At 35.3% G+C, this 25,544-nt stretch overlaps 1 protein-coding gene across 3 annotated transcripts in view; it reads left to right on the top strand.

The window, feature by feature from the left end:
• The window catches only part of LOC145263195 (uncharacterized), a 142,218-nt gene that overhangs the window by 113,019 nt on the left and 3,655 nt on the right, over nt 1-25,544 (top strand). For all 3 annotated transcript variants that reach the window (XM_080120262.1, XM_080120263.1, XM_080120261.1), the window contains exon 2: nt 4,647-4,903. In XM_080120262.1, coding sequence (XP_079976388.1) covers nt 4,729-4,903 — 175 coding nt within the window. In that variant the 5' untranslated portion in view covers nt 4,647-4,728. The remainder of the gene's footprint in view (nt 1-4,646; nt 4,904-25,544) is intronic.

The following is a 25,544-nucleotide window of genomic DNA, read 5'->3' as shown; positions in this document are numbered from 1 at the left end:
TTTATGTGATTAAATTAAGTAGTCATATATATATATATATATATATATATATATATATATATATATATATATAGTAATTTATAAAATATATATGGCGATTAAGCTACACTGAATATTCTGCGTTTCATCCAACTATAGGATTCGTCAGGCTTATGCGCGAATTCTGTCGTTGCTTCTTGTTTTTATACATGTTGAGGATTTCTAGTCGGCCAATCAGCTTTCTAGTATCTACCGCGCCCCTTCCTACCAGCCAATGGGCATGCATTTTATCAAACAAAGGATCTGTTTTAGAGCTAGGTTAGTGGTTTTAGGTGGCCGTTCTGCTTCTTTTTTTTTTTTTTTTATATACATATAAATATATATATATATATATACACACATATGCGTGTGATCGTTTATGTATATTCATGTTTATTTAATTTATTTATTTGTTTGTTTTCTATTGTTATTGTTAGTTTTAAAGCTATTTTGTATCGCTATCCTAGAGTGAGTTTTATTTTGTGAACACAGTTGTTTGCTATTTCCCGCCTACAGTTTAATAGATTTTGGGGTTCTTTAAAGTACAGGATAGAAAATTTTTCATGGAGGCATAATTTACATGGGTCGTCTAAATGTCTGCATGTGGTCGCTTGTCTTATTATTTTCCATTCGACTACCGGCGAATGTCCGCTTTCTTTGAGTTCCCAGTATTTATTCGCTAGTGTTGTTTTTATACGGTGTTTTTTATTTTTGAATGTGCTTTTGTGGTCATAGTATCGGGTTTTGAAATCTAAGGAAGTCATGCCTATGTAATATTTTTTGTTATTCGGGTTTTCTTTTGCAAATATTGTTGCTTGATAGACTACGCTTTTTGTTAGACATTTGTTTTGGACTGGGCAAAGTGTGCGGTGTCTACAATTGCATTTATCTTGTTCGTTATTAGTATTTTTATTTATGGTATGGTTGTACTTGTACACCGTATAAAAACAACACTGGCGAATAAATACTTGTACACCGTATAAAAACAACACTAGCGAATAAATACTGGGAACTCAAAGAAAGCGGACATTCACCGGTAGTCGAATGGAAAATAATAAGACAAGCGACCACATGCAGACATTTAGACGACCCATGTAAATTATGCCTCCATGAAAAATTTTCTATCCTGTACTTTAAAGAACCCCAAAATCTATTAAACTGTAGGCGGGAAATAGCAAACAACTGTGTTCACAAAATAAAACTCACTCTAGGATAGCGATACAAAATAGCTTTAAAACTAACAATAACAATAGAAAACAAACAAATAAATAAATTAAATAAACATGAATATACATAAACGATCACACGCATATGTGTATATATATATATGTATATATATGTGCATTATTGTGTACACATAGGTATATTTACATGTATATAAAAAAAAAAAAAGAAGCAGAACGGCCACCTAAAACCACTAACCTAGCTCTAAAACAGATCCTTTGTTTGATAAAATGCATGCCCATTGGCTGGTAGGAAGGGGCGCGGTGGATACTAGAAAGCTGAGTGGCCAACTAGTAATCCTCAACATGTATAAAAACAAGAAGCAACGGCAGAATTCGCGCATAAGCCTGACGAATCCTATAGTTGGATGAAACGCAGAATATTCAGTGTAGCTTAATCGCCATATATATTTTATAAATTACTAACTAGCTCTACCTATGTATTGAGCACTTTTGAAGTAAATACTTAAGGTTTACGCATAAATCTATACTTTCGTATAGTAAATTTATGTGAATAAATGAAATAGTTATATATATATATATTAAATGGGAGGTAAATAAAATTAATTAATATAAGTACATCTAATCAAATAGTAATCAAAACAAAAACAACCAGAGATACTGTATGATCATTTCAGAGATATCAAGTTTATTTACCTATATTCTCCTTGCCAATGCAAAAGGAGAAGGGAGGTTGACACCAAAATAATGATCCATTTGCAGCATTGAGTGAGATTTAGGTTTAACATTGAATTGATGGGTAACTCATTTTGAAAACATAACTATAGCATGACCGATCAACAAAAAAAAAAGAAATGGAATGAATAAAGGAAACACAGAATGGCTTGAGAATTCGGAACTGTCTGGAGGTCAAGGCTAGAGGCGCGAGCATGCTTAGACAGTACAAATTATAGCCATTGTCATGAGTTCCATATGCAAATTTACAAACTGAGTCAGGTGTATATATGAAGTGATCTTAGCAGTTGGGTTGGTTGGTTTCTTTTCTTACCTTTGTTATCGGGTAGTGCTGTGGTGCGAAGTGAAGGGAAAGATTACCAATTTGCGATCATAACAGAATTGTGGAAAAATACAATCAAAATAATTCGGGAACGTTGTTATATTCATCACAAAAGTTTGCGAACAAAAACTTCCAGATGAATCTATTCAAATATTTTTTATTTCTGTTTTTTTTTTTTTTAATGCCGATTTATACATTTTTTAAAAAACTTTCTATTTTCTTTTTCTTTCTTTTTAAGCATCATCATTTTATATTAATATAAATATTTGGCCGAACACTGGCGAAAAATAATTTTGGGGACCAGTTAGGTTTTAGGAACGCTAGAAATAAGCAAATATGAAAGGGATTTATTTGGATCTACACCAGTTTCTCTGAGTTCTGGTGACCTTTGTGCATGCACTTGGCACCTGTAAACAAATGTAATAAATTCTTTCTTAAATTAAAACTCTTCTTAGTTGTTTGTTTTGTTTTATTACATATTTGGTTATTTCTGGGATTCCTGAACCTAATTGGTCCTTTTTTTTTTTTTTTTTGTCATTGACTAGGAGTAAATTCATTTATGCGCAAGGTGGTTTTGCGTATCTCAAAATGGAGACAGAAAACAATGTTTGCAAATATAATATTTACGCGACTGCTTATTCTGTCCTAAAAAATAAACACTTCATATTCTTGTTCAAATTTCATGTCTTTTTAAATAGGTTATTTTTGTTGTCCAAAGTTCTGTCAATTTGCATGCAAAAAGTAAACTACATTTAACTATATTTATGTAGATTTTATATTTATTATTAAAGAGCCAAATTTTTTTTTTTTTGGGGAGGGGTGTATCCAATATATAGCTGTGATTTGAAATGTTAAAAAAAAAAATAATAGGACTTTGGTGCCATCAGCTAGAATCGAAACCAAAACATTTAGCTCTCTAGCAGTATTCACTAATGTCTGAGCTAATGACACATGCATATCAAACTTGACAAATTAGAGCAGTTAAACATATAAATGTATATTTATGCATGTGTTGAGCATTTTGAACTCTTAGCAGATACTTTTTCCGTCTAAAAACCAAATCGATTTTGTTCTACGTGTTTGAATACTCCTTTTTTTAATTTTTTTTTTTTTTTTTTTTTTTTTTACATGGGAATCACCACTTATCAAGGCCCAGAGACTACTCGAGGATAAGGGTTAAAGAGTGTACAGTGGTCAAAAGGACAATATCATAGTAATCATTAAAAGTGTAAAGTTGATAAAATTGGATTACTTAAGAGGAACGGCTCATCAAGAACTTGTTCACATTGGACTTGAAGATGGCCATATTGTAGTCAAGCAGGTAAACGGAAAAGAGTTCCACAGATGTGCAGTTCTAAGAAAGCTTTGTTCATGGAATCTACATTTAGGTTTAGGCACAGATAGAGTGGGGGAAATTATTGATAGTGTTTCAGCCAAACAAGTGTTTCTCGTGAATGTTTGGCGTGGGGGGGGGGCATAGATTGGAGCTCAGACGAGCACTTGCCATGAAAACAGAGACAGGCTTGCAACATCTCTTCTGTGAGAAAGAGGTTGCAGGGAAGAGAAAAGGGCATCCCTTAGTAGGATACAAAGTCTATTCTGAACTCAGTCATGGCAAGATAAATTCTTCCTACTAGCTCCTGTCCAGATGTGACAGCAATACTCCATCCTTGGACGTACCTGGCTCTTATATAGGTAGAGTATTGCATCAGCGGGTAGATATCTACTGGATCAATAGAAGGATCCAATAATTTTTCCAGCAAACTTGGCAACAGATTTGATGTATGTATTCCATTTTAGATCAGGAGTAATGGTCAAACCCAGAAGCTTGTCAAAATGTGGAGTCTCCCCAAGACAAGAGCCATTCATTTCAATTGATGCCAGATGGGGATCAGAATGTTGATGATGTAAAGATAGAAGCTTGGTTTTAGATGCATTAAAAATAACCAGACACTTTTTTCCCCATTGTACCACATGCTCAAGATCAGTGGAGAGAGAATCAGAGAGAACTTGGTCGTTTACAGCCTTGGATGTGCTGCCATAGATGGTAGTGTCGTCAGCAAAAATGTCTACGAATGATCTAAGTTTCAAGTCTGTAGACCAAAAATCGACATAGTAATTTGGTAGAGACCGTTCTGCAGACAAGCAAGGTCACTTTTATAATGCATATAAAGATTAAATAGCATTTAAGGAGTCAGGGTACAGCATTTGGACTACTAATTTTACAACTTTGATCTGGATTGACATTATTTTTATTCGCACATGTTTTTTTTATCAAATTATATAAATATTTTTTTTTTGTTTTTTTTATCAAATTATATAAATATTTTTTTCTTTTGTTTTTTTTTTATCAAATTATATAAATATTTTTTTCTTTTGATTTTCAGTTTCCGAGCTGACCTGTTGGAGCAGTTAATCCATTGAACCGTTGTGTTTCTGGCCGCACGAACAAAATCATCATTGCTAAAGATGGGCTGCGATATTCGCATCTGGGATAAAATTGGATGGAAATTCCACGCATTTACTGTTTTTCTCTTCTACATAAGCATTTGCACACAATCTGTGATTTCTATGACTTTGCCAGAAACTACTGTCATTCCATCATCTGGTTCAACCACTGAACCATCGGTCCCAAAACCAAAAGGTACGTGCGTTTCATTTATATATTCTATGTGCTGAATATCTATATGCCATCACATTTAAGTACCGCATGGTGACAGAACCCTTTTAATTGTCATTTTTTTTTTTTTTTTAATTCAATTTTCACCCCAAACAAGGCACAGTGCCACTTTGAAGCAGGGGGCTACTATTAGGGAATTAATTAGCGGGGTCATTATGAAGGGAGAAGAGTAGAAAGATGTTTGTTAACATTACACTTGAACTTCTGCATATCATTGCAGTTGGGAAAGCAGAATCCCGGAAGGGAGTTCCAAAGACCCGCAGTTCTGGGGAAGAAACTCTTGGAGTAAAAGGCTTTCTTGCACCTAGGGATCTCTACTGTAAAGGGATGAGACTTAGTAGCTTGTCAGGTTTGTCGGGGGTAGTTACATCGGGGAGGTACAAGTGTTTGCAGTTCGTCAGAGCATTCACCATTAAAGTATTTGTAGAACAGGCAGAGGGATGCAACATCTCGTCGATGGGACAGAGGTTGAAGCCTAGATGACAGTTCAGGACCTATCAGGTTGGCGACTCTTTTTTGAACCCTGTCCAGGAGCGAGAGACAAGCAGCAGATGCACCAGCCCAGATGTGACAACAGTACTCCATACATGGGCGAATGGTTGCCTTATAGAGGTATAGGATACTGGCAGGCGTAAGTAGTTTTCTAGCACGGTAGAGGGAGCCAACCTTCCTTGCAGCAGCCTTGGCAATGCTCTCAATGTATCTATTCCAGTTCATATTCCCTGTAAACGTTAGGCCAAGGAGTTTAAAAGAAGTACTTTCAGGCAATGTGTTCTTGGCCATTGCTATTGGTGGTAGAGAAGGTTTCTTGTAGTTATTGAAGGAAACAAGCTTAGTCTTAGCAGCATTGAATGTGACCAACCATTTTTGTCCCCATTCCACTACGGATTGAAGGTCATCCTCTAGTGTTTCTGCCATTTTCTTGGATATGTGTTCATTTGTTTTCCCCTCATATCTGTTATAGAGAGTGGTGTCATCGGCAAATATACCCATCTCCGAAACAATATTATCAGGGAGATCGTTTATGAATATCAGGAATAATAGAGGTCCAAGAATAGACCCCTGAGGTACTCCCGCATTTATGTCATATTGTTTGGATGTATGTCCGTCGAGGACAACTTTGATTTTTCTATTACTTAAGAAGGATTTAATTACATTATGAATTCTTCCAGTGATTCCATATGATCTAATTTTCCTTAGAAGACCATCGTGCCATACCCTGTCAAAAGCCTTAGATATATCAAGGGCCACCGCTCTACCCTCCCCTGTTTTATCCAATGAACGGTATATACGTTCAGAAACTATAGTTAAGATATCTGCTGTTGAACGGGCTTGCCTGAATCCATATTGTTTGTCAGTCAGGAGTTTAGCAGCTGTTAGGTGCTGGACTAGGGCTTGATTAACTAAGGACTCAAATATTTTGGCGAAAAGCGGGAGGAGGCTAATGGGGCGATAATTTAGTGGGTCAGTTCTTTCACCAGAATTCTTGAAGACTGGTACCACAGAGGCGGTTTTCCAGCAGTCGGGAAAACAAGATTCGTTAAGGCATTTATTGTAAAGTTTGGACAGAACTGGAGCAATTTAATTTAAATTATATATATAAGACACTAATTCAGAGTGTCTTCCAATATTTCAGCTTCCACTGACTATATTCAGACCAAAATAGGAGAAGTGGGAAAATAAAAAGAAAAAAAAGGAATATGGTGTTATGAGCATAGTAAAAAAAAATGCATGATAGTTGATCCTCATTTAATCTTAAGCAAATCGGGTCTCCCTACTAGTATGTGTGTGTATATATAATATGTATATATGTTCAAGTACATCTGATTGAACACAACTAAGTTCTTTTTTCCGATTTTGTTGGATAACTTTTCAATTCACTAAGCGGCCTTTTTTATTTTGGCTTGTATAATATAGTGCCCAGTAGTTGTTGTTCGACCATATTCTTCTCAAGTGCTTTCAGTCGGTATATCCGATCGTCATAAGGAGCGATTGTTTCTATTTACAATGCCTCCTCACGGGACAGAGTTAGACACCAGGGTTGTTTTTTAACGTGGAGAAAAGGAACAAAAATTAAAATTGTCTCAGTCGTGAAGGATTTTTCCTCCACTGACAGAGAACAAGAAATTGAAGCGCAGCATTGTTCTCATTTTCTTTATTGGGGCTTGGTGTATTTATAGTTTGTTTTATTTTTTTTTTTATATTGGTTATAAAAATGAGTGCAGGATGAGTAGGGGAATTGTTTATTTTTAAATTTTAGTTTCTTATTTTATATTTTATTTAATTATTTATTTATTTATTGTTAGTTGTTAAGTACTGTTAACCCTATTTAAGAACTAACAATAAATAAATAAGTAAAAAATAAAACAAATACTTGAAGCTATTCGCTCACACTTTTAACGTATATCAAATCCATTTTTGTTAACAAATTTAAAATGTTAAATTCTTTGTAAGTTGTTAGACAACATTTAAAGAATAAAAGAATTCAAATTAAAAATGTGTGTGTGGGGAGGACTTTTTTTTTTTAAGATTTGCTTTGAAACAGTCTAACTGTTAAATATTATTTCCTTATATTTTTAAGGCTGTTAACACAAAAAAATAAAAAAATAAAAAAACTAGGATGGACCTGTACATTACTCACTCCCTCCTTGTATTTTTTCTTTTCGCCTTTTTTCACCGGATTACACCCCTCTTATATAAAGGATTTTTCATTATATCTTAAGGGCACTGATGTTAAGACCTTTATTAGCTAATGTATTCCGTATTGCTTTCGCTGGTCGCCATGTTTATTTTTGCACGTGTGCATTCAATTTTTGCACATTTATACATTAATTCTGTATACTCACTATTCTAATAATAATTATATATGTATATATATATATATATATATATATATAATTCAAAATGTGAGTTTAGAAAGAACGACCATGTGCGAATTTGTATTTTTTTAAACAAACATTTATTTATTTAAAGTTTCAAATTTTCGGCTTATAAAAAAGCCCTCATCAGGTTTTTTTTTAAAAAAACAATACAACATATTTTTTTTCTTTTCTTATGTGCCATGATGTCGTTTAGCAGAGTTTGCTTGTGGAAGGTGGTGGTTGTGTATTGTCAGTCCAGTGGTAAGCGCTGTTCATGCGCAAATGTGTAATATTAGTAGTAATTCACTTTTAAGAAACACGGAGATAATGAAATTCAAAATGTGAGGTTAGAAAGAATGACCACATGCGAATTTGTATTTTTTTAAATAAACAAAAATTTATTTATTTAAAGTTTCAAATTTTCGGCTTATAAAAAAGCCCTCATCATGATTTATTTTTAAAAAAAACAATACGATATATTTTTTTTGTTAGTCGTGTTATCAGCATAAATGTCTATATATATAAAAGACTAGTCTATATATATAAAAGCGAAAATGTATGTGTGTTCGCTTTTTCTGTATGTCTTCAAAAGGCTTTTTTCCGGCGGATTCTCAAGGCCATCGCTCACTTTTTATATCACGTCTAAATGATAATATCTATGACTTAACAACGGTGGTTGCCTCTCTATTTAATTTGCCCGATTTTGAAACGTTAATTATTCGACATTTTCGGATCTGCACGTGTTGCATTCGTTTTTCGGTATTAAAAAAAAAAGCGAAACTCAATTCGAAATACTGGCTCACGGCCAGTGGTCTCTAGAAAGCTATGTAACGTTTGGTCAATGTCGGCTTCGTCATATCAGACAGTTGCTTTCATTTCGAGACAAGACACTCCCCCTAATAAACAGGGAGCTGTTTTTTTCCAAAGTTAGTTAAAAACAAACAAACCCGTTTATTGACCTCATTAAAAACTGTCCCACAGAAAATGTTAACTGCTTAATAGCTATCGCGTACCATCGCCACATGTGCATTAAGCTTTTTTGTATAAAAAAAACAGACTCGCGTTAAATAAAACACTGTCCCGCACTCAAAGTTCTCGTCAAAAACGGGCACCTGTTTTTTTTTGTTTTTTTTTCACACTTTACTATTTTCCAACTGCGCGTCAAAGCTTTGTTTTTTTTTTTTTTTAACAGCCAACGATTTTTCTTTTTATTTACCCAAAACCACACACACTTCCAAACACCCGGGCAACGCCGGATACCCCCTGCTAGTCTATATATATAAAAGGCAAAATGTGTGTGACCATTTCGTGTATGTCTCGCAAAGGCTTTTTTCGCACGCGGTCTCGGGGGGGTTACGATCGCTTAAAAGTATTTATACACCCCCTAGATAATAATATCTAGTATTTGGGAACGCAGGTCGCCTCTAGATTTATTTGCGTTGACTTTTATGAGATTCGCGCTATTTCGCTCTGTCACCTGTTTGTCCTGCTTTTTAGTATAAATAAAGTGAAATTAAATTCAAACGGTGTCTTCTCGGCATTGCTCCGGGAAACGTCCAGAAGCAATCAGCTTTGATCAATGTGGGGCCAAACTCCTTATATCAGACAGTTGCTATTCAATCTGGACAATGGGAAGCTGGTTTCCCCCCTCCCTAACATCTTGGGGAAACAACCAGCCGAAGTTGGGTAAACAAAAGTTAAGTCCGCTACTTCTATTTGACCTCATTAATCAGGTCAAATAGAAGCAGCAGAGTTAACTTTTATTGCACCCACGTGTCGATTCTGTTTTTAATACTTAAATAAATTCAAACGTGTTTCCGTTGTATGTCATGGTGGCCCAGTTGTTAACATTGCACATTTTTTTTCGCACTTTAATTTCCAACTTTACCTCAAGGGTTCGGATTCGGGTTCGATCCTCACCTACCAAAACTTTTTTTTAAATTTTATCCCCCCCCCCAACCCCCCACCCCGGATTTTGATTTACCCAAAACCACACACACCTCCAAACACCCTGGCAATGTCGGGTACCCCCTGCTAGTAATATATAAAAGGAACTTTGTGCATGTGAGGTTGTTCCCTTATAGACTCTACCATGGCTGGGCTGATTTTTATGAAATTTCACACAAATGTACTTTATGTATCTGGCAGTGTTCTTAGATAGGTTTTGTATCAGAATGTTTTCCATAAGTATTGATAATTGAAATAATCTGATGACAGAAGGAATAGACGATTTTGAGCATACAGTCTAATATCACAAGTGCATTTGAGAAGTTTTATTACAACACAAGCAGAAAGACCCAACATATAAAATCAACAGTAAGTTCTTTGGTATGACAGAGACGCATTTAAAATGAATGTTTCTGTTAAAGCAGAATTGAACCATGATACTTGACTTTTTCATTTTAAACTTAAATTCAAGCCTTATCACAGCACAAGCAGAAAGGCGAGGCATATAAAATCAACAGTAGGTTCTTTGATATGACAGTGGTGCGTTCAAAATGAATTTTGTCTATTTAGAGCACAATTGAACCATGATACTTGATTTTTGCATTTTAAACTTTAATTCAAGCTGTTATATAAAAATAATTTTATAAAATTAACAGTGGGTTCTCTACAGTGCAATGTAAACTACAATGTATTGTTGACTAAATCTCCACAGGGAGATATGTAAAGCTTCCTTCTGGTGCATCGCAATGGACCCCCAACTAAAGCAGACAATCAATTGATTTGGTTGAAAAATGGGCGATTTCACCGATTTAAATAATAAAACTATGGGAGTTTGAAACATTCGTTGATCATCATTTAATCCTGGGCAACATCGTGTCTCCTTGCTAGTCAAATATATTTGTTTTGTGGGGGTATCTTTCCTTGGATTGGATATCATTTCTTAGTAAGCATTATCAAATTTTTCTTTCCTTGAAGCAACTTTTCTTCTTATTCTATCCATTTATGCGTGAATTTTTAATATTTGTCTATCTCTGATGATTTGTATGATGGCAGCATTGGCTATATGCACAATGAAACACATGTAAAGTGCTTATGAAAAAGACAATATGGTAATTCGCCTATAATGAAATAAAATAGTAAACATATAAATAAAAATGACTGGACTGATTTTTTGTGATTACTGGAATGAAATTTAATGGTGTGTGTGTGTGTGTGTGTGTGTGTGTGTGTGTGTGTGTATGTATATATATATATATATATATATATATATATATATATGGCCGACTTGTAACAATGTGGGGATGGAATTTCTTTTCCCCAAACGAAAACACCACATTTATCATGTACAAAATTAACTTTTTGTTGGTAACATCAAATGGAAATAACATCTAACAAATTGATGAGAATTGGAGATTTTTTGGAAAACACATAAATCATAAAATTGCCATCCCATTAATGAAACAGCTGTAATAAACAAAAGATACAAAAAAGAAAAAATGTAAGTCTTTGAATTTCACCAAAGTTTTGTACTATATATATATATATATATATATATATTCAACTGTCTTGTTACCTCTATCAAAACCTAATAACAATAGAGAAACATGTAATTTGTATATAATATAAAAATTACCTTGTTTGTCTGTCTGAGGAATAGTCTCTACAAAACTACTCTGACAATTTTTGGTCTGCAGACTTGAAACTTTTTATATGTAGGGGATTCGGACCTGTGGAACAAATTTGTTGTGTAATCTGAATTTTAAAGACAGGCTCAAATGTAACAACCTAAGAGAGAGATTGAATCTGGACAGTATAGGGTGATGTGTGCAGAATAATAGACTTTGATGGTATGGCCACATTGAAAGAATGAGTGAGAGTTCTCAGGTTAATAGATGTAGAACAGTTGAGGTAGCATGTTCAGTTCACAGGAGCAGGCCCAGGCAAACATGGGAGAAGTAATAAGAATGAATGCAGGAGGAATAAATAAAGACCTGGCAAGAGGTTAGTTTAGAAGTCAATTGTTTTTCTTTTTCTTTTTCTTTGTCTACATCTTCTAGATGGCTGACAAGTTTAATCTGTTTTGAAAATTCTCTGAGAGCATAGCAAGAATGCCATCTATTCTTATTCCATTGCTTGCTTTGTTTTTCTTAATGTTTCGACATTTTTCTGCTTCAGCTGACTTTTTGCCTGTTTTTTTTTTTTTTTTTTTTTTTTTAATTATTATTAATATTGCTGTTTCATCCCAAACAAGGCACAATGCTGCTTGGATGTAGGGGGTTACTATTTTAGATATAATTTCTAGGGATACTATGTAGGAAGTTGAGCAGCAAGATGTCTTAATAGAATAAAAGGCATTCCAGCATCTAGGGATCTACTGTACAAGGGTGGGATTTTGTTATCAGGTTTGTCCATGATATTTACATATTGAGTTACAAGGGCTTGGAGTTTGTCATTGTAGAGAGTTGTTGAGCATTAAGATGTCTGTTCACATTACACTTGAACTTCTGCATGTCAGTACAGTCGGGGAAGCAGCGACCAAGGAGGAAATTTTAAAGTCTAGCTATTTGAAGGAAAACAATTAGAGTAGAAGGTTCCTATTTACTTTGCCTCCCCACAGGATAGACACCAGGGTCGTTTTTTAACGTGGAGAAAAAGAAAAAAAAAATTTTTTTAATTGTCTCAGTCGTGAAGGATTTCACCTCCACTGAGAGAACAAGAAATTGAAGTATATCATCTGAAAAACAGATACTACGATTAGAATAGAAGGTTATGCAGCATCTAGGAATCCCTACAGTGTAGGGGTGGGATTTTGTTGCTTGTCGGGTTAGTCAGGGGTATTTACGTCGAGGGGGTACAAAGGCTTGGGAGTTCATTGGAGCATCTTCCATTAAAATACTTGTAAAATAGGCACAGGGATGTGACATTTCATTGATGGGACAGGGGTTGGAGTTTGATTGACAGTGCGGTACTTATCAGTTTGACGATTATTTTTTGAACCCTGTCTATGAGAGAAACGTATGCGTGTGAACAGTGTTGTTCTTCTATTGTCAATTCTTCAACCACCTCTTCCCATGTGATACGGCAAACGTTGTAGATCTTCACAGAGCTATTTAATATGTTCTAAATTGGCTTTCCTGGACCATCATGCCAACATTTGTCATCCTTGAGTTGTCCATTCAGAAATTTCTTTTCACCGATTTTCCTACATGCTGGTGTAAAGGAACTAAAGAAGGCAGATTTCATCCACACATATATTAGTGGGCAAAGCACAAGAGAATGGTAAACAGTATTTGGTGGCAAAACGGTTAAATTCTGTGACGTACGTCAGCAAACAGAACAAGATTCCTGAACAGGAAGCTTTCTTTTGTTTTTCTCGATTACATAACAATATGTAACCATTTTACGCATCAGTTATTCTGGTTAAGAATAAAGGTTGTGATTATTGTGCTGAATCTTTGCATAGCATGCATCACTCTGATACCAATGGGCTGGTATGATAAGTAGATGGCTGTTGTCGACAGAAGTTAAAAAAAAAGAACAAGGGCTTGGATAAGTTGTAACAGGTGTTGATCTGTCATCACAATTGTAGAACTTCTCTTAAATGCCACAAAATTTAATCCAAGACTACTGTCACGACTTACGTACATATTTTATCATGCTGTTTTCTGTTGATTTCCTGCTCTCGCTAGATACAATGGACATTTTCTGGAAAGTTGCTGCTATGTTTCTATACACTCGCCTTTACTAATCTAATGTATAAAGGGCAAAATTGTGTGTGTGTGTGTGTCTCGCAGAATCTTTCCACACACCATGTGACGGATCCTCACAGGATCGATATCGTTTTAAACCTCAATGCTTTGGACGACAAATATCGAAAAATTAGCCAAAAACATTCATTCCTTTACTCTCAACTGGGCAGTTTTGTACAAAGACTGGTCATTTTTTTCATCAGCACTTTTGCAAAGTCATCATATACGCTTGCAATGACTAGCCTTAATTTGAACGACCGCGAAGGCGTATGTCATGGTGGCCGTGGGGGTTAAGCGCTTCGCTTTTTTTCACCTCCTTTTCCTCCTTCACATCACAGGTTTGAGCCTGCCTGCCTACTCCTTTTTTTTTTTTTTTATTATTTTTATTTTGAGGCTTATGTAATGGGATATTTTTCTTTTTAAAACAAAAACTGAATTATTTTACCGTTCACTTAAACTTTTTTTTTTTCTGATTGTATTGACTCCTTACTACACCACCACCAATGCCGAGTACTCCTGCTAGTAGTTATATAAGAGAAGAATATGATCTGTCATTACTGTTCAGTATCTGGTCAGCACAGATTGACTGTCTATTATGTTTGCTGTATCGCAGTTGTTTGTTTTTTACTGTTATTCGCCTCCAAGCAACGCATATTGTTACTGAAATATAAGGGGTTACAGTGGTAGGGGGTAAACTAGGTGGGGTGTTGGTTTGTAAGATATTTGTTCACATTACATTTACATTTCTGCATGTTGGTGCTGTCAGGGAAACAATGTTAATATGTAATTAAATGCAGAGGCTTTAACTCCTCTCTATGCTCAAGGGTTGTGAAACTCTTTAGTGACAAAATCTATTTTCTACATGAGAATATCAGCAGGAGCAGTCTCATAGTGAGGCAACCTGAATCCTTGAGTGGTGAGAGTCATAAGAAATAAAGTGTCCTGTCAAACCCTAACGATCATGTGTTGTGTTTTCTTCCAATATTACTAACAAGGTTTAACCAATAGTAGGAGGAGAATTCCAAAGATAATCAGTCCGAGGAAAGATGTTATCCATTATCATCATCATCTTATCGCAATAGAAATTAACCCATCACATGGCGGTGCTGTTTGCCTCCTTAAGGTCTTGGTTTGAGCAATGAGGACTCAAGCAGCAGTTTTCCCTAAGGTGGTGCATCGTTTGTACCTCCCCACATGGACATAAAGGTGAGGTGTCTAGGCCCCACTTGTGGAGATTGTCTTTTGTTTTGCCTTCTTTGACTCTGGCTCTATTTAGAGTCACCCAGTTTTTTCTACCAAGGTTTGAACCCTGGGGGAATGTTTCTTTTGGGTCTGGTAGGGCTTCATTTTTATTCCTGCTGTTATAGTCTCGCCATCCATTATCATCATTATCCATTATGACAGTTGGTGGTTTCTTATATTTGTTAATAGAAAAGAGATTTGTCTTGATAGCATTGAATAGAATCATCTACTTTGGGCTCAAATCAACTACAGACTGGAAATGATTTTCTAAGGATTCATTGTCTTGTGTGTGTAGACTTTTTGATTTGTCTTCATGCTAAGAATAGAGAATGGTGTGATCAGCAAATGCTTTCATCTTAGTTGCTATTTTATCAGGATGTCATCTATCTTCTAACTCGAAGGAACCTTCAAAGTATCCTAAAGTTTTTATAACTGACCCAAAATATTGGCAAAGTTGTAAATTGCTCTTTCATAAAGTTGGTTTTCCAATGCATTTCCAGATTTTTTTTTTTTTTTTTTTTGGTATAAAAATTACCTCCCTGCCAATATCAATTTACATATCCAAACCGACATTGTTAACTTTAACTATGTCTTTTTTGTATTCAGTTTTCTCCACAATTTTAGTCTTTTATTTATTTATTTTGTTAATGAAAATACTTTCATACGGGTTTCATCTTCTTCAGCTCTTTCGACATTTTGCTGAATTTATATATTTCTTAAAAATGGTTCCTTTTTTTTCTTTTTCTTTTTCTTTTTTTTTTTTTACAACGTATACAAGTATTACAAATGTTGGGCATTTTTCCCTTTTTACGAGGTGCCTTCAATAAGTTTCCAGACATTTTTCGTATGGACATTTTTATTGATCGTACACACGTGAAACTCTAGTCCCCTTCGAAGTAATCTCCTCCAGCTGCAATGTGCTTGTACCGTTCCAACAATTTCTGGGAGACCCCATTGAAGTCCTCTTGTGTGAGCATATCAATAACCTTCGTCACAATCTCTTTCATCTCCTCAGTTGTCTCATAACGACAGCCTCTAAGGTTTTCCTTGAGCTTAGGGAATAACAAAAAGTCACAGGGAGCAAAGTCTGGACTCTAGGGAGAGTGAGGAATTATCTTGGTGCACATTTTTTTGTGACAAGGATGGAGTTGTGGGTTTGTGCATTCGCACAAATCTTCCACATTTTCAGTTCCTCGCGAATAATTGTGTGTACAGTTCCCACACTGACATCAAACTGTGCATTTATTGTCTCTATAGACACATGACGGTCCTTATCCATGAAATTCTTTATTTGGCTAATCAACTCTGACTTCCTCCCACACCTCTCATCATCCCTCACAGACTTCCTACCTTCCTTGAATCTCTTATGCCACTCAAAAACTGAGGTTCAATTCATGCAAGTCTGAAGCATTCCATATGTTTCTGTGGCATTTTTTCCAAGTTTAAAACAGAATTTTATTGCATATCGTTCTTCTAAAATGTTCTCATGTTCAGATTGCATTTTTGAAATTCAACAGCAGTGACAGCCAGGCTTTAGTAGGGTGTATTCCAATTCCTGCTGTAGCTGTTCATTTGAACCTGAAATCATAAAAATTGGTTGGTCATCTTATAAGATGTATAGCAATAACATACTGAATTTTCAAAAGTCTACAACAATTTTAAATGCTTGTAGGAAAAATATGGAAACTTATTAAAGGCATCTCATATTTTACATACACATCTACAATACCAACATTTTTTACTTTTTTGAACCTGTGTCAATGAATATTCTTTCATTGGGTTAGATTTTATACTGATTGTATTCCTATATCTATATATTAATACGATAGCGTGTGTGTTATTTTCTGTGTCACGATCACATCCGGGTCGTTCAATTATGTACTTCCATTTCTTGTCATAAATAATTTTACCAAGAATTCTTCATAAGTTTTGGTTTCAGTTTCGATTATAATTGATGGCACTCAAATCATTTAATTTTTTTATCAATAATTTTACTAAGAATTCTTTAATTTTGGTTTTGATTATAACTGATAGCACTTAAGTAATCTATTTTTTATATAAATAATTTTATCAAGAATTCTTCATAAGTTTTGTTTTCAGTTTTGATTATAGCTGGAGAAACTCAAGTTATATATATATATATACCTCCCTTCATAATACCCCTGCAACTTATGCCCCCGATAGTAGTCCCCTACTTCAAAGTGGCTCTGTGCCTTCTTTGGGGTGAAAATCGAATTTAAAAAAAAAAAAATTTTCATTAGTTTTTATTTCAGTTTTGATTCAAGCTAATGCACCCAAGTCATATGGATATATATTTTTATTTTTTAAATCGCAACTTTATAACATATAAAAATAGATAGAACATTAACTCTATAATAATATACACGAAATCCACAAAACTTAAAATATCATGTTTAAGCATACTTTATGACCGGGCTTTGCCAGACATTCATGCTAGCTTAGATAAATACTTTTGCAGTTTTAACAAAAGAGCTACAGTAATATCAGAGCGTCTCCATTTACACTGAACATCTACAGAATGCCAACATCAATGTATTACATATGAATGAGTCCCCTGTGGAATTTCCACAGGTCGGCTAGTTAACTATTATTGTTGTATAATAGTTCTGGGTATGACCTTAGAACACATCCAGTGGTCAGGCTCCATTTGGGGGCTCTGTGGCATGTGGGGTTACCCCTTAGTTTCCTTTGCTCCCAGGTCCACTTTGGTCTGAAGTAATAATACATGTTAGGGAATCTGGTGTTACCAGATCAGCCTGTCTGAAGATACTGGCTTCCTGATTAAGAAATGTACAAAACATTGATGTTTTTGTTTTTTTTGTTTTCTTTGCAAAACTCAATCATGTTCTGCGAAGTTAAAAACAAAAACAATTTTCTTCTACAAAATAACCAACCAAAAGACCATGAATAAACATTCAAAGATATAAAGAGCATGACAGCTAAAGATTTTTTTTTCCAAAATTACTGGATTTATCATTAAATGACTTAAAAAGGGTTGATAAGCTGTAAAACAGAACAACTAAACTTGTATAATAAAGTCAATGCAGATATTTAAAGATATATTTCCTATTCATAGTTGTTTCATTTTTTTTTTATCAGTTTGATGCCTTGCACATATCTTCAGTTAATCTCAACTGAATTAAGTTCTCTGCAACTGTTCTTTTTTTTTTTTTTTTTTTTTTTTTTTCCAAATTTTTCAAATCCGTCATATCTACTCACATTTCATAAATGATAGCAATATTTTGCGATTGGTTCGTCATTTTCTTGTTTCTTCAACATGGACATTGTTTTTTTTTTTTTTTCCACAACCAATTAGCAAGTATTAAAATAAAACAGTAAAACATTTTTCTGGTTTGTTTGTTTTATTATTTTAATTTTTAGAATAATTTTTGTGAAATAATTTTGACTACAAACTGACTTATGTTGTGAATACTTCTTTTCAAGCAAAAACAATAATGGCAGCATTTGTCGGTAGAACCAGTCATGTGACCGACACATCATGAGTATGCATGCTAATGACTCCCTTTTTCTCTTAATTGCAAACGAAAGAAGAAAAAAAACAAAACTTCACTTTTTCCTAATAAACAATAACAGTAGACTTTTCAAGTCAAACTTAAAGTAAACGCAATCAATATACTTCTAAAACTCTCTTGATTGTGACAAGTTCGATTTGGAATTAATTTTAATCATTGGTTTGTTTATCAACAGTGCGCTTGTTATATCAACACTCTTTCATAAAGGCAGCTTCAACAGGTCCACTCTCCCAGGCTTTACCGTCTCTCTTTGAGAAGAGGTTAGTTTATTGCTAATCACTTGAGGCACCTGAGGAATGCCAACGGGGCTGCCCAAACACTTTTTGCAGATTCTCAGGGGTGGTGGCTTCTCAATCCCATTTTCTGATCCTGGTGTCTAAGTTCTTGCAGGCGCAGAGAACTAAACAACTTCTAGCTCGACCAGGGAGCAACAAGCCCCCCAGAATGCGACTTTGACGCTCCCAGTCAAATCGGCAAGCCCAGCAGTCGAAGGGACTCAGAAGCAGTAAAAGGAGTAGTTCAAAGTACCTTTTTTAGATCTAACTACAAACAGCCCATTTTAGGGCTATTTTCAACAGCATTAGACTTGAAGGCTACCATATTGTAGTCGGCTGAGAAGCAGGCCAATGGAAGTGTTCCACAAGCGGGCAGTTCTAGGAAATAAGCTGTATTCATGAAATATGTGTTTAGATTTAGGCACAAACTATTACTACTACTACTACTACTACAAAGTACTTGTATACAAACTATTACTGCCTGTCTGCTTTCTGAGGCTACCCTCTACAACCAGTGAACTCCGGTTCACTCCAGCACCTTCTGCATGTTCCAGCACCCACCGACATCCAGCTACTCATTTCTAGCATCCGCTGATGTCCAGTTACCTGTGCCAGTGCCCACCCACATCTGGCTAGCTGCTCCAGCGCTCACCAATGTCCAGCTAGCTGCTCTGGTGCCCACCGATGTCTGGCTACCTGTACCAGTAACCACTGACGGCTAACTACCCGTACCAGTACCCCCTGACATTCAGCTACCTGTTCCAGAACCCACTAACATCTAGTTAACTGTTCCAGTGCCTTCAGACGTCCAGTTACCAGTTTTGAGTGACCGATCCTGTCTCACTCGGACTGATCCTGATCATACAATCTCCACTCTCTACAAATTTACCGCTTTTATTTTAATCAGTAAATAAGACGCGATATCCATCATCTTTAAACGAATATCAGTGTCTGTCATTCTTCTTTTACTATTGCCGTTATCTTTTTGCATTTGTGTCTACCTTATAGTTGTACGGTCGATTGGCGCCTTTCACTCCACCATATGCTCTGCTGCAACAATTATGAGAAGATTTGTGGATTTGGAGAAAGTTTTTGACAGACTTCCAAGAAATGTTGTCTGATAAATTTTACAGTAAATTAGGGGCAAGCAAGTGGTTAGTGAATGTTGTTCAAGCAATATGCAGAAATGTTCAGTGTTAGAATTAACAGTAGATTTAGCGACAGTCCATTGTTTTTTCATTTGTGTTTTAGAAACGTTGTCCAGGAACTTTTGTACGAGTTGGTTGGAAGAGATGTTGTATACCTTGATTTAGTACTTACCTGTGACATAATAGATCTACTTGTTAAGTTAACAACTTTAAGGAATGAGAGCAAATGATGAGGGTGGATTTGGGAGGAAAAGGATAAATAAAGGCCAAAGATGGATTAATTTCAAAGTCAATTTCTAAAAGTCATTCAACATATATCAGCTTGTAAAATGAATGGTAAACTTATTATTATTATTATTATTATTATTATTATTATTATCATTATTATTATCATCATCATCATCATCATCAACAACAACAACTTCAGTGTTGTGATGTATTACATTGAGATTTTTTTTCCTCAAGAGCAGGCTCTTACACCAAAGCTAGTGGGGATAGTCAAAGAGACAATTAGATGGAAAGCATCTGGCATAGGGCGTTTGCTAAACCAAGCAGAACTGGAGTATGGTGATGCTGTATCTGATTCCAAGGAGTTTAACTGTTTCATAAGTTCATCAGGAATTGAGCCAAGTACACCTATGATTATTTGCACGATGGAAGTTTTTTTATTCCACAATCTAGCAATCTCCATCCTTAGTTTCTGATAATTCCGTAGCTTCTCATTCCTTCTTGCCTGTAAAGTTGATGTCGTTTCGACAAACCTCATCAATAATTTGGCATTCATTGGTCTTTTTGTTCACAACTACAATATCCGGTTTCCTGTCAGTTATCTCTTGGTCACACTGAATCATGAAGTCCCAGAGAATCTTAACGTCCTCATTTTCCACTACCCCTTTTTGGGTGATGTTGGTGTCATTTGTCCGTCACTTGGATTCCAAACTTTTGGCACAAACTCCAGTGCAGATTTGTACAAACTTTGTTATGGCAACGTTTGTACTCTTTTTGAGCAAATATAGAACACGCACTAACAATGTGTGACATGTTTCAAGAGATATACCACATACTCTCCACTTATCAGAACAATCCTTCCCAAAGATGTTTTTATTTATTGCATTTATGCTTTGTGTCTGTTCCTGAGCAGCAAATATAAGATTTTCTATTTCTCTTTTCAAGTCACCTTTTGACAGAAAATTCCATGTGTCCTGACATTTTGTGCCTTAGTATCTCGCTCAAACTGACCATGAAATTTCATTCTTACCTCCTCGATTCTTTCCTTGTACTTCTGATTAACTTCCAATGAATCTTTATCTAGCTCTTTCTCTTTCGCCACTGTTGCAAGTAACACTTCATGACTGTTAGCAAAGTAATCGTGAACACTTCTAAGCTCTCCCTTGACACATTCTTCAATCCCAATCAGTCCTCTTCCTCCTTTTTTCTTTGTGATATACAGCCTCAGCACATTAAAATTTGGGTGAAGTGCTCCATACTTGACTAACAGTTTCCATGTGCGTCTATCCAGCTTTTTCATTTCTCTTGTTCATGCTACAAAAGCTGCACTGTATCGGATTACAGCAACTGCCCATGAATTGATGGCTGAGAACAGGTTCGCACCATTCAGTCTAGATTCCAGGAGCAGTTTGAGTCTTCTCATCTACACCTCTTTCGTCTTCTCTTTTATTTCATTGCAAAGCATTGTATCGCATTCAAGCATCCCAAGTACTTGTAGCCTTCTGCATCAGAATCTCCTAATTATTATAATTATTTAATACGATAGCGTGTGTGTTATTTTCTGTGTCACGCTTACATCCAGATCGTTAAATTGCTATGTACTTCTATTTCTTGTAATAAATAATTTTACCAAGAATTCTTCATAAGTTTTGGTTTTGGTTTTGATTATAGCTGATGGCACTTAAGTCATCTATTTTTTTTATAAATAATATTACCAAGAATCCCTCATAAGTTTCAGTTTTGATTATAACTAATGGCAGTCCAATAATCTATTTTTTCTTTTTTTTAAATAATTTTCTGAAAAATTCTTCATAAGTCTTGGTTTCGGTTTTGATTTTAGCTGATGGCACTTTAGTAATCTATTTTTTTTATATATATATAATTTTATCAAGAATTCTTCATAAGTTTTGGTTTCGGTTTTGAGTATAATTGAAGGAACTAATACATATATTCATAAGTTTTGGATTCGGTTCCGATTCAAACTGATGAACCCAACTCATATGAATATATATATATATATATATTTTTTTTTTTAAATCGCAACTTTATAATATATAAAAATCGATAGAGCATTAACTCTATAATATTTCCGAAATCTGCAAGAATTAAAATATCATATTTAAGCGTATTTTATGACCTGGCTATGCCAAGCGTCCCTGCTAGCTTGGATAAATACTTTGGCGGTTTTAACAAAATGATTACAATAATACAGAGCATCTCCATATACGCTGAATATCTACAGAATGCCCACATCAATATATTACACTAGCAGGGCTACCCGGCATTGCCTAAGCCATATAAAAAAGAATGATGAAGTTAGGTTTGAATACACCTGCCATATACTTTTTTATCCCGGGCAATTCCGAACAAAACATATTAATGTTACTCTTCTCGGGCAACATAGCTTTGTAACATACTTGCTCTATCAAAGATATGACCTGATAACGCTGCATAGATTTTCTTGTATAAAATTGTATGACAAAGCACAATGATATTTTATTGTAAATAATGTTTTAAGTGATGATGCTATTTAAATATTCGGCCAATTCCAGGTAGATTATCTTAAATAAAAGAATATAGCAAAACATTATTACTTTTCTTGGGCCTTTTAACATACTTGCTCTTTCAAAGATACCACCTCCAATAACGCTGCATAGATTTTCTTGTATAAAATTGTATAAAAAAACACAATGACATTTTATTGTGAATACCCTTCTTAAAAAAAAAGAAAATAAAGTTTTAAATAGTTACGATTTAAAAAATAAATAAATAAAAATTAAAAAAAAAACCCTGTGATTTGCGTAACTCAATTGCAAAAAAAAAAAAAAAAAAAGTGGCGTCTGTTTTCAAACAATAACCGACAGTATTAGCTTAAAGGGAAATGAAAAATTGAATGTGAAATTTCTTTTGATAGAAACAGCCAACAAGTGATATATATATATATATATATATATATATATATATATATATATATATATTTTTTTTTTTGATCAGGAAAGTTGTACACACAAAGTTGCAAGAAATAGCCTAAAACGGATTGATATATTTCTTTAACCATGAGGAGTTGTACACACACACACACACACACACGAATACTACTACTTTTATATATATATATATATATATATATATATATATATATATATATATATATATATATATACTCGGGTTTTTTTATATTCAAAAGTAATGGACTAATGAATTCAATGAGGTTGTTAGATAGTGCTCAATAAAAAGAGCTGATAATACTTGTTTATTGTTATATAAACATGCTCACATCCCGCTGCTACAAATAGCCACTTGTTTCAATCAAACAACAGATATCATCAGGCAGCGACTTGACTATTCAAAAGTTCAATGAATAACCTATTCATTGAACTTTTGAATAGTCAAGTCGCTGCCTGATGATATCTGTTGTTTGATTGAAACAAGTGGCTATTTGTAGCAGCGGGATGTGAGCATGTTTATATAACAATAAACAAGTATTATATATATATATATATATATATATATATATATATATATATATATATGAATGAGTCTCTTGTGGAATTTCCACAGGCCCCGCTATTATTATTATTGAGAACAAGAGTAAAAAGAAGAATGACAGATGATTGTTGAGAGAGAAGGACAGACAAGAAAACTACCAAACCCCTTTCTCGCCTCTTTGCATTGATACGCCCCCCCCCCATTATTGATTTATATTTTTGTCTTTTAAACGACAATGTCATGACAAATTTTTATTATTTGTATTTTATGGATATCATCTTATTTTTGTTTCTATCATTTACTCATATCATTTTATGCTTTGATTTTTACTGTAAAAGAATATGTTTCCCATGGACATTTTTTTTACAAGGGAGTAACCACTTATCACGACTTGAAGGCCACTCAAGGATAAGGATTAATTAATGTAAGGTGGTAGTGTAGTAATCGTTAATGGTATAAGTTGGGTACAATTTGATTATTTAAGGGGGGGGGAATTAAACAAGACCTTGGCTACCATATTGTAGTTGGCTGAGAAGCAGGCCAATGGAACAGTGTTTCACAAGCAGGCAGTTCTAGGAAAGAGGCTATGTTTATGGAATCTATGTTTAGATTTAGGCACAGATAAGAGTGGGGGAAATTGTTGATAGTGGTTGTAGCTAGTCGAGTGTTTTTTGTGAAGGTTTGGCAGGGGGTGGGGGGCATAGATTGGAGCTCAAACGAGCACTTGCCATGAAAATAATAATAGAGCAAAGACAGGCTCGAAACAGCTGTCGACATATCAAAGGCCTTCGATAAGGTTTGGCATGAAGGCCTTCTACACAAGATTTCCAGCTACGGTATAACTGGAAATGTTTTCTCTATCATTAAGTCATTTCTCTCAGATAGGCTCGTAAGAGTATTTGTTGATGGGCAGAGATCAGAGGCCCACAGTATTAATGCTGGAATCCCTCAGGGGTCCATACTGGGCCCAATTCTCTTCCTGATCTACATCAATGATCTCTCAAAACACATACTAAAATCTTTCGTTGACATCTATGCTGATGACATGACCATCTATGGCAACACATCAAAGGCCATAAATGATGATGTTCTCTCTGATTCTCTCTCCTCTGATCTTGAGCGCGTGGTACAGTGGGGAAAGAGGTGGCTGGTTACCTGTATTGCATCTAAGACCAAGCTCCTATTTCTACATCATAAACGCTCTGATCCCCATCTGGCATCAATTGAAATGGATGGCTCTCGTCTAAGAGAGGTCCCAGGCTTTGATAAGCTCCTGGGTTTGACCTTTACACCTGATCTTAAATGGAACACATACATCAAGTCTGTGGCCAAGGTCGCTGGGAAAATGGTGGGATCCTTCTACCGCTCCAGAAGATATCTCACTAATGATGCAATTCTCTATCTATATAAGAGCCAAGTATGTCCAAAGATGGAGTACTGCTGCCACATCTGGGCGGGGGCTGCTAAAAACAGCCTATCCTGCCTTGACAGAGTACAAAATAGACTCCGTGGCTTGGTGGGGGATGCCCTTTTCTCTACCCTGCAACCTCTTTCCCACAGAAGAGACGTAGCGAGCCTGTAATTGTTCTATCGTTATTTCCATGGCAGGTGCTCGTCTGAGCTCCATTCTCTGGTCCCCCCTCGCCAATCTTTCTCAAAAAACACCCGACTAGCTGAAACTACTGTCAATAATTTTCCCCACTCCCTATCTGTGCCTAAATCAAAATGTAGATACCATGAACAAAGCTTCTTTCTTAGAACTGCACGCCTATGGAACTCTGTTCCGCTTGCCTGCTTCCCTCCCGACTTCAACCTGGATGTTTTCAAGTCCAACACAAACAAATTCCTGATGAACCGTCCCCCCCCAAGTAATGACACCTTACCAATTCTCCAATACTATTGCTACACTATCCCTTTGATTACTGTACACACAATAACCCTTATCCCTGAGTGGCCATTGGGCCTTGATAATTGGTGAACTTCATGTAAAAAAAAAAAAAAAAAAAAAAAAAAAGCTCTTCTGTGGGAAAGAGGCAGCAGGGAAGAAAAATGTACATCACCTACTAGATTTCAAACCCCGTTTTGAATTTTATCAAGGCAGGATAGGACGCA

Source organism: Euprymna scolopes, chromosome 38 (assembly GCF_053919585.1).
Source record: "Euprymna scolopes isolate OS-2025 chromosome 38, ASM5391958v1, whole genome shotgun sequence".
In the NCBI taxonomy this organism is placed as follows: Eukaryota; Metazoa; Mollusca; class Cephalopoda; order Sepiida; family Sepiolidae; genus Euprymna; species Euprymna scolopes.
This window is presented reverse-complemented; position numbering and strand designations above follow the sequence as displayed.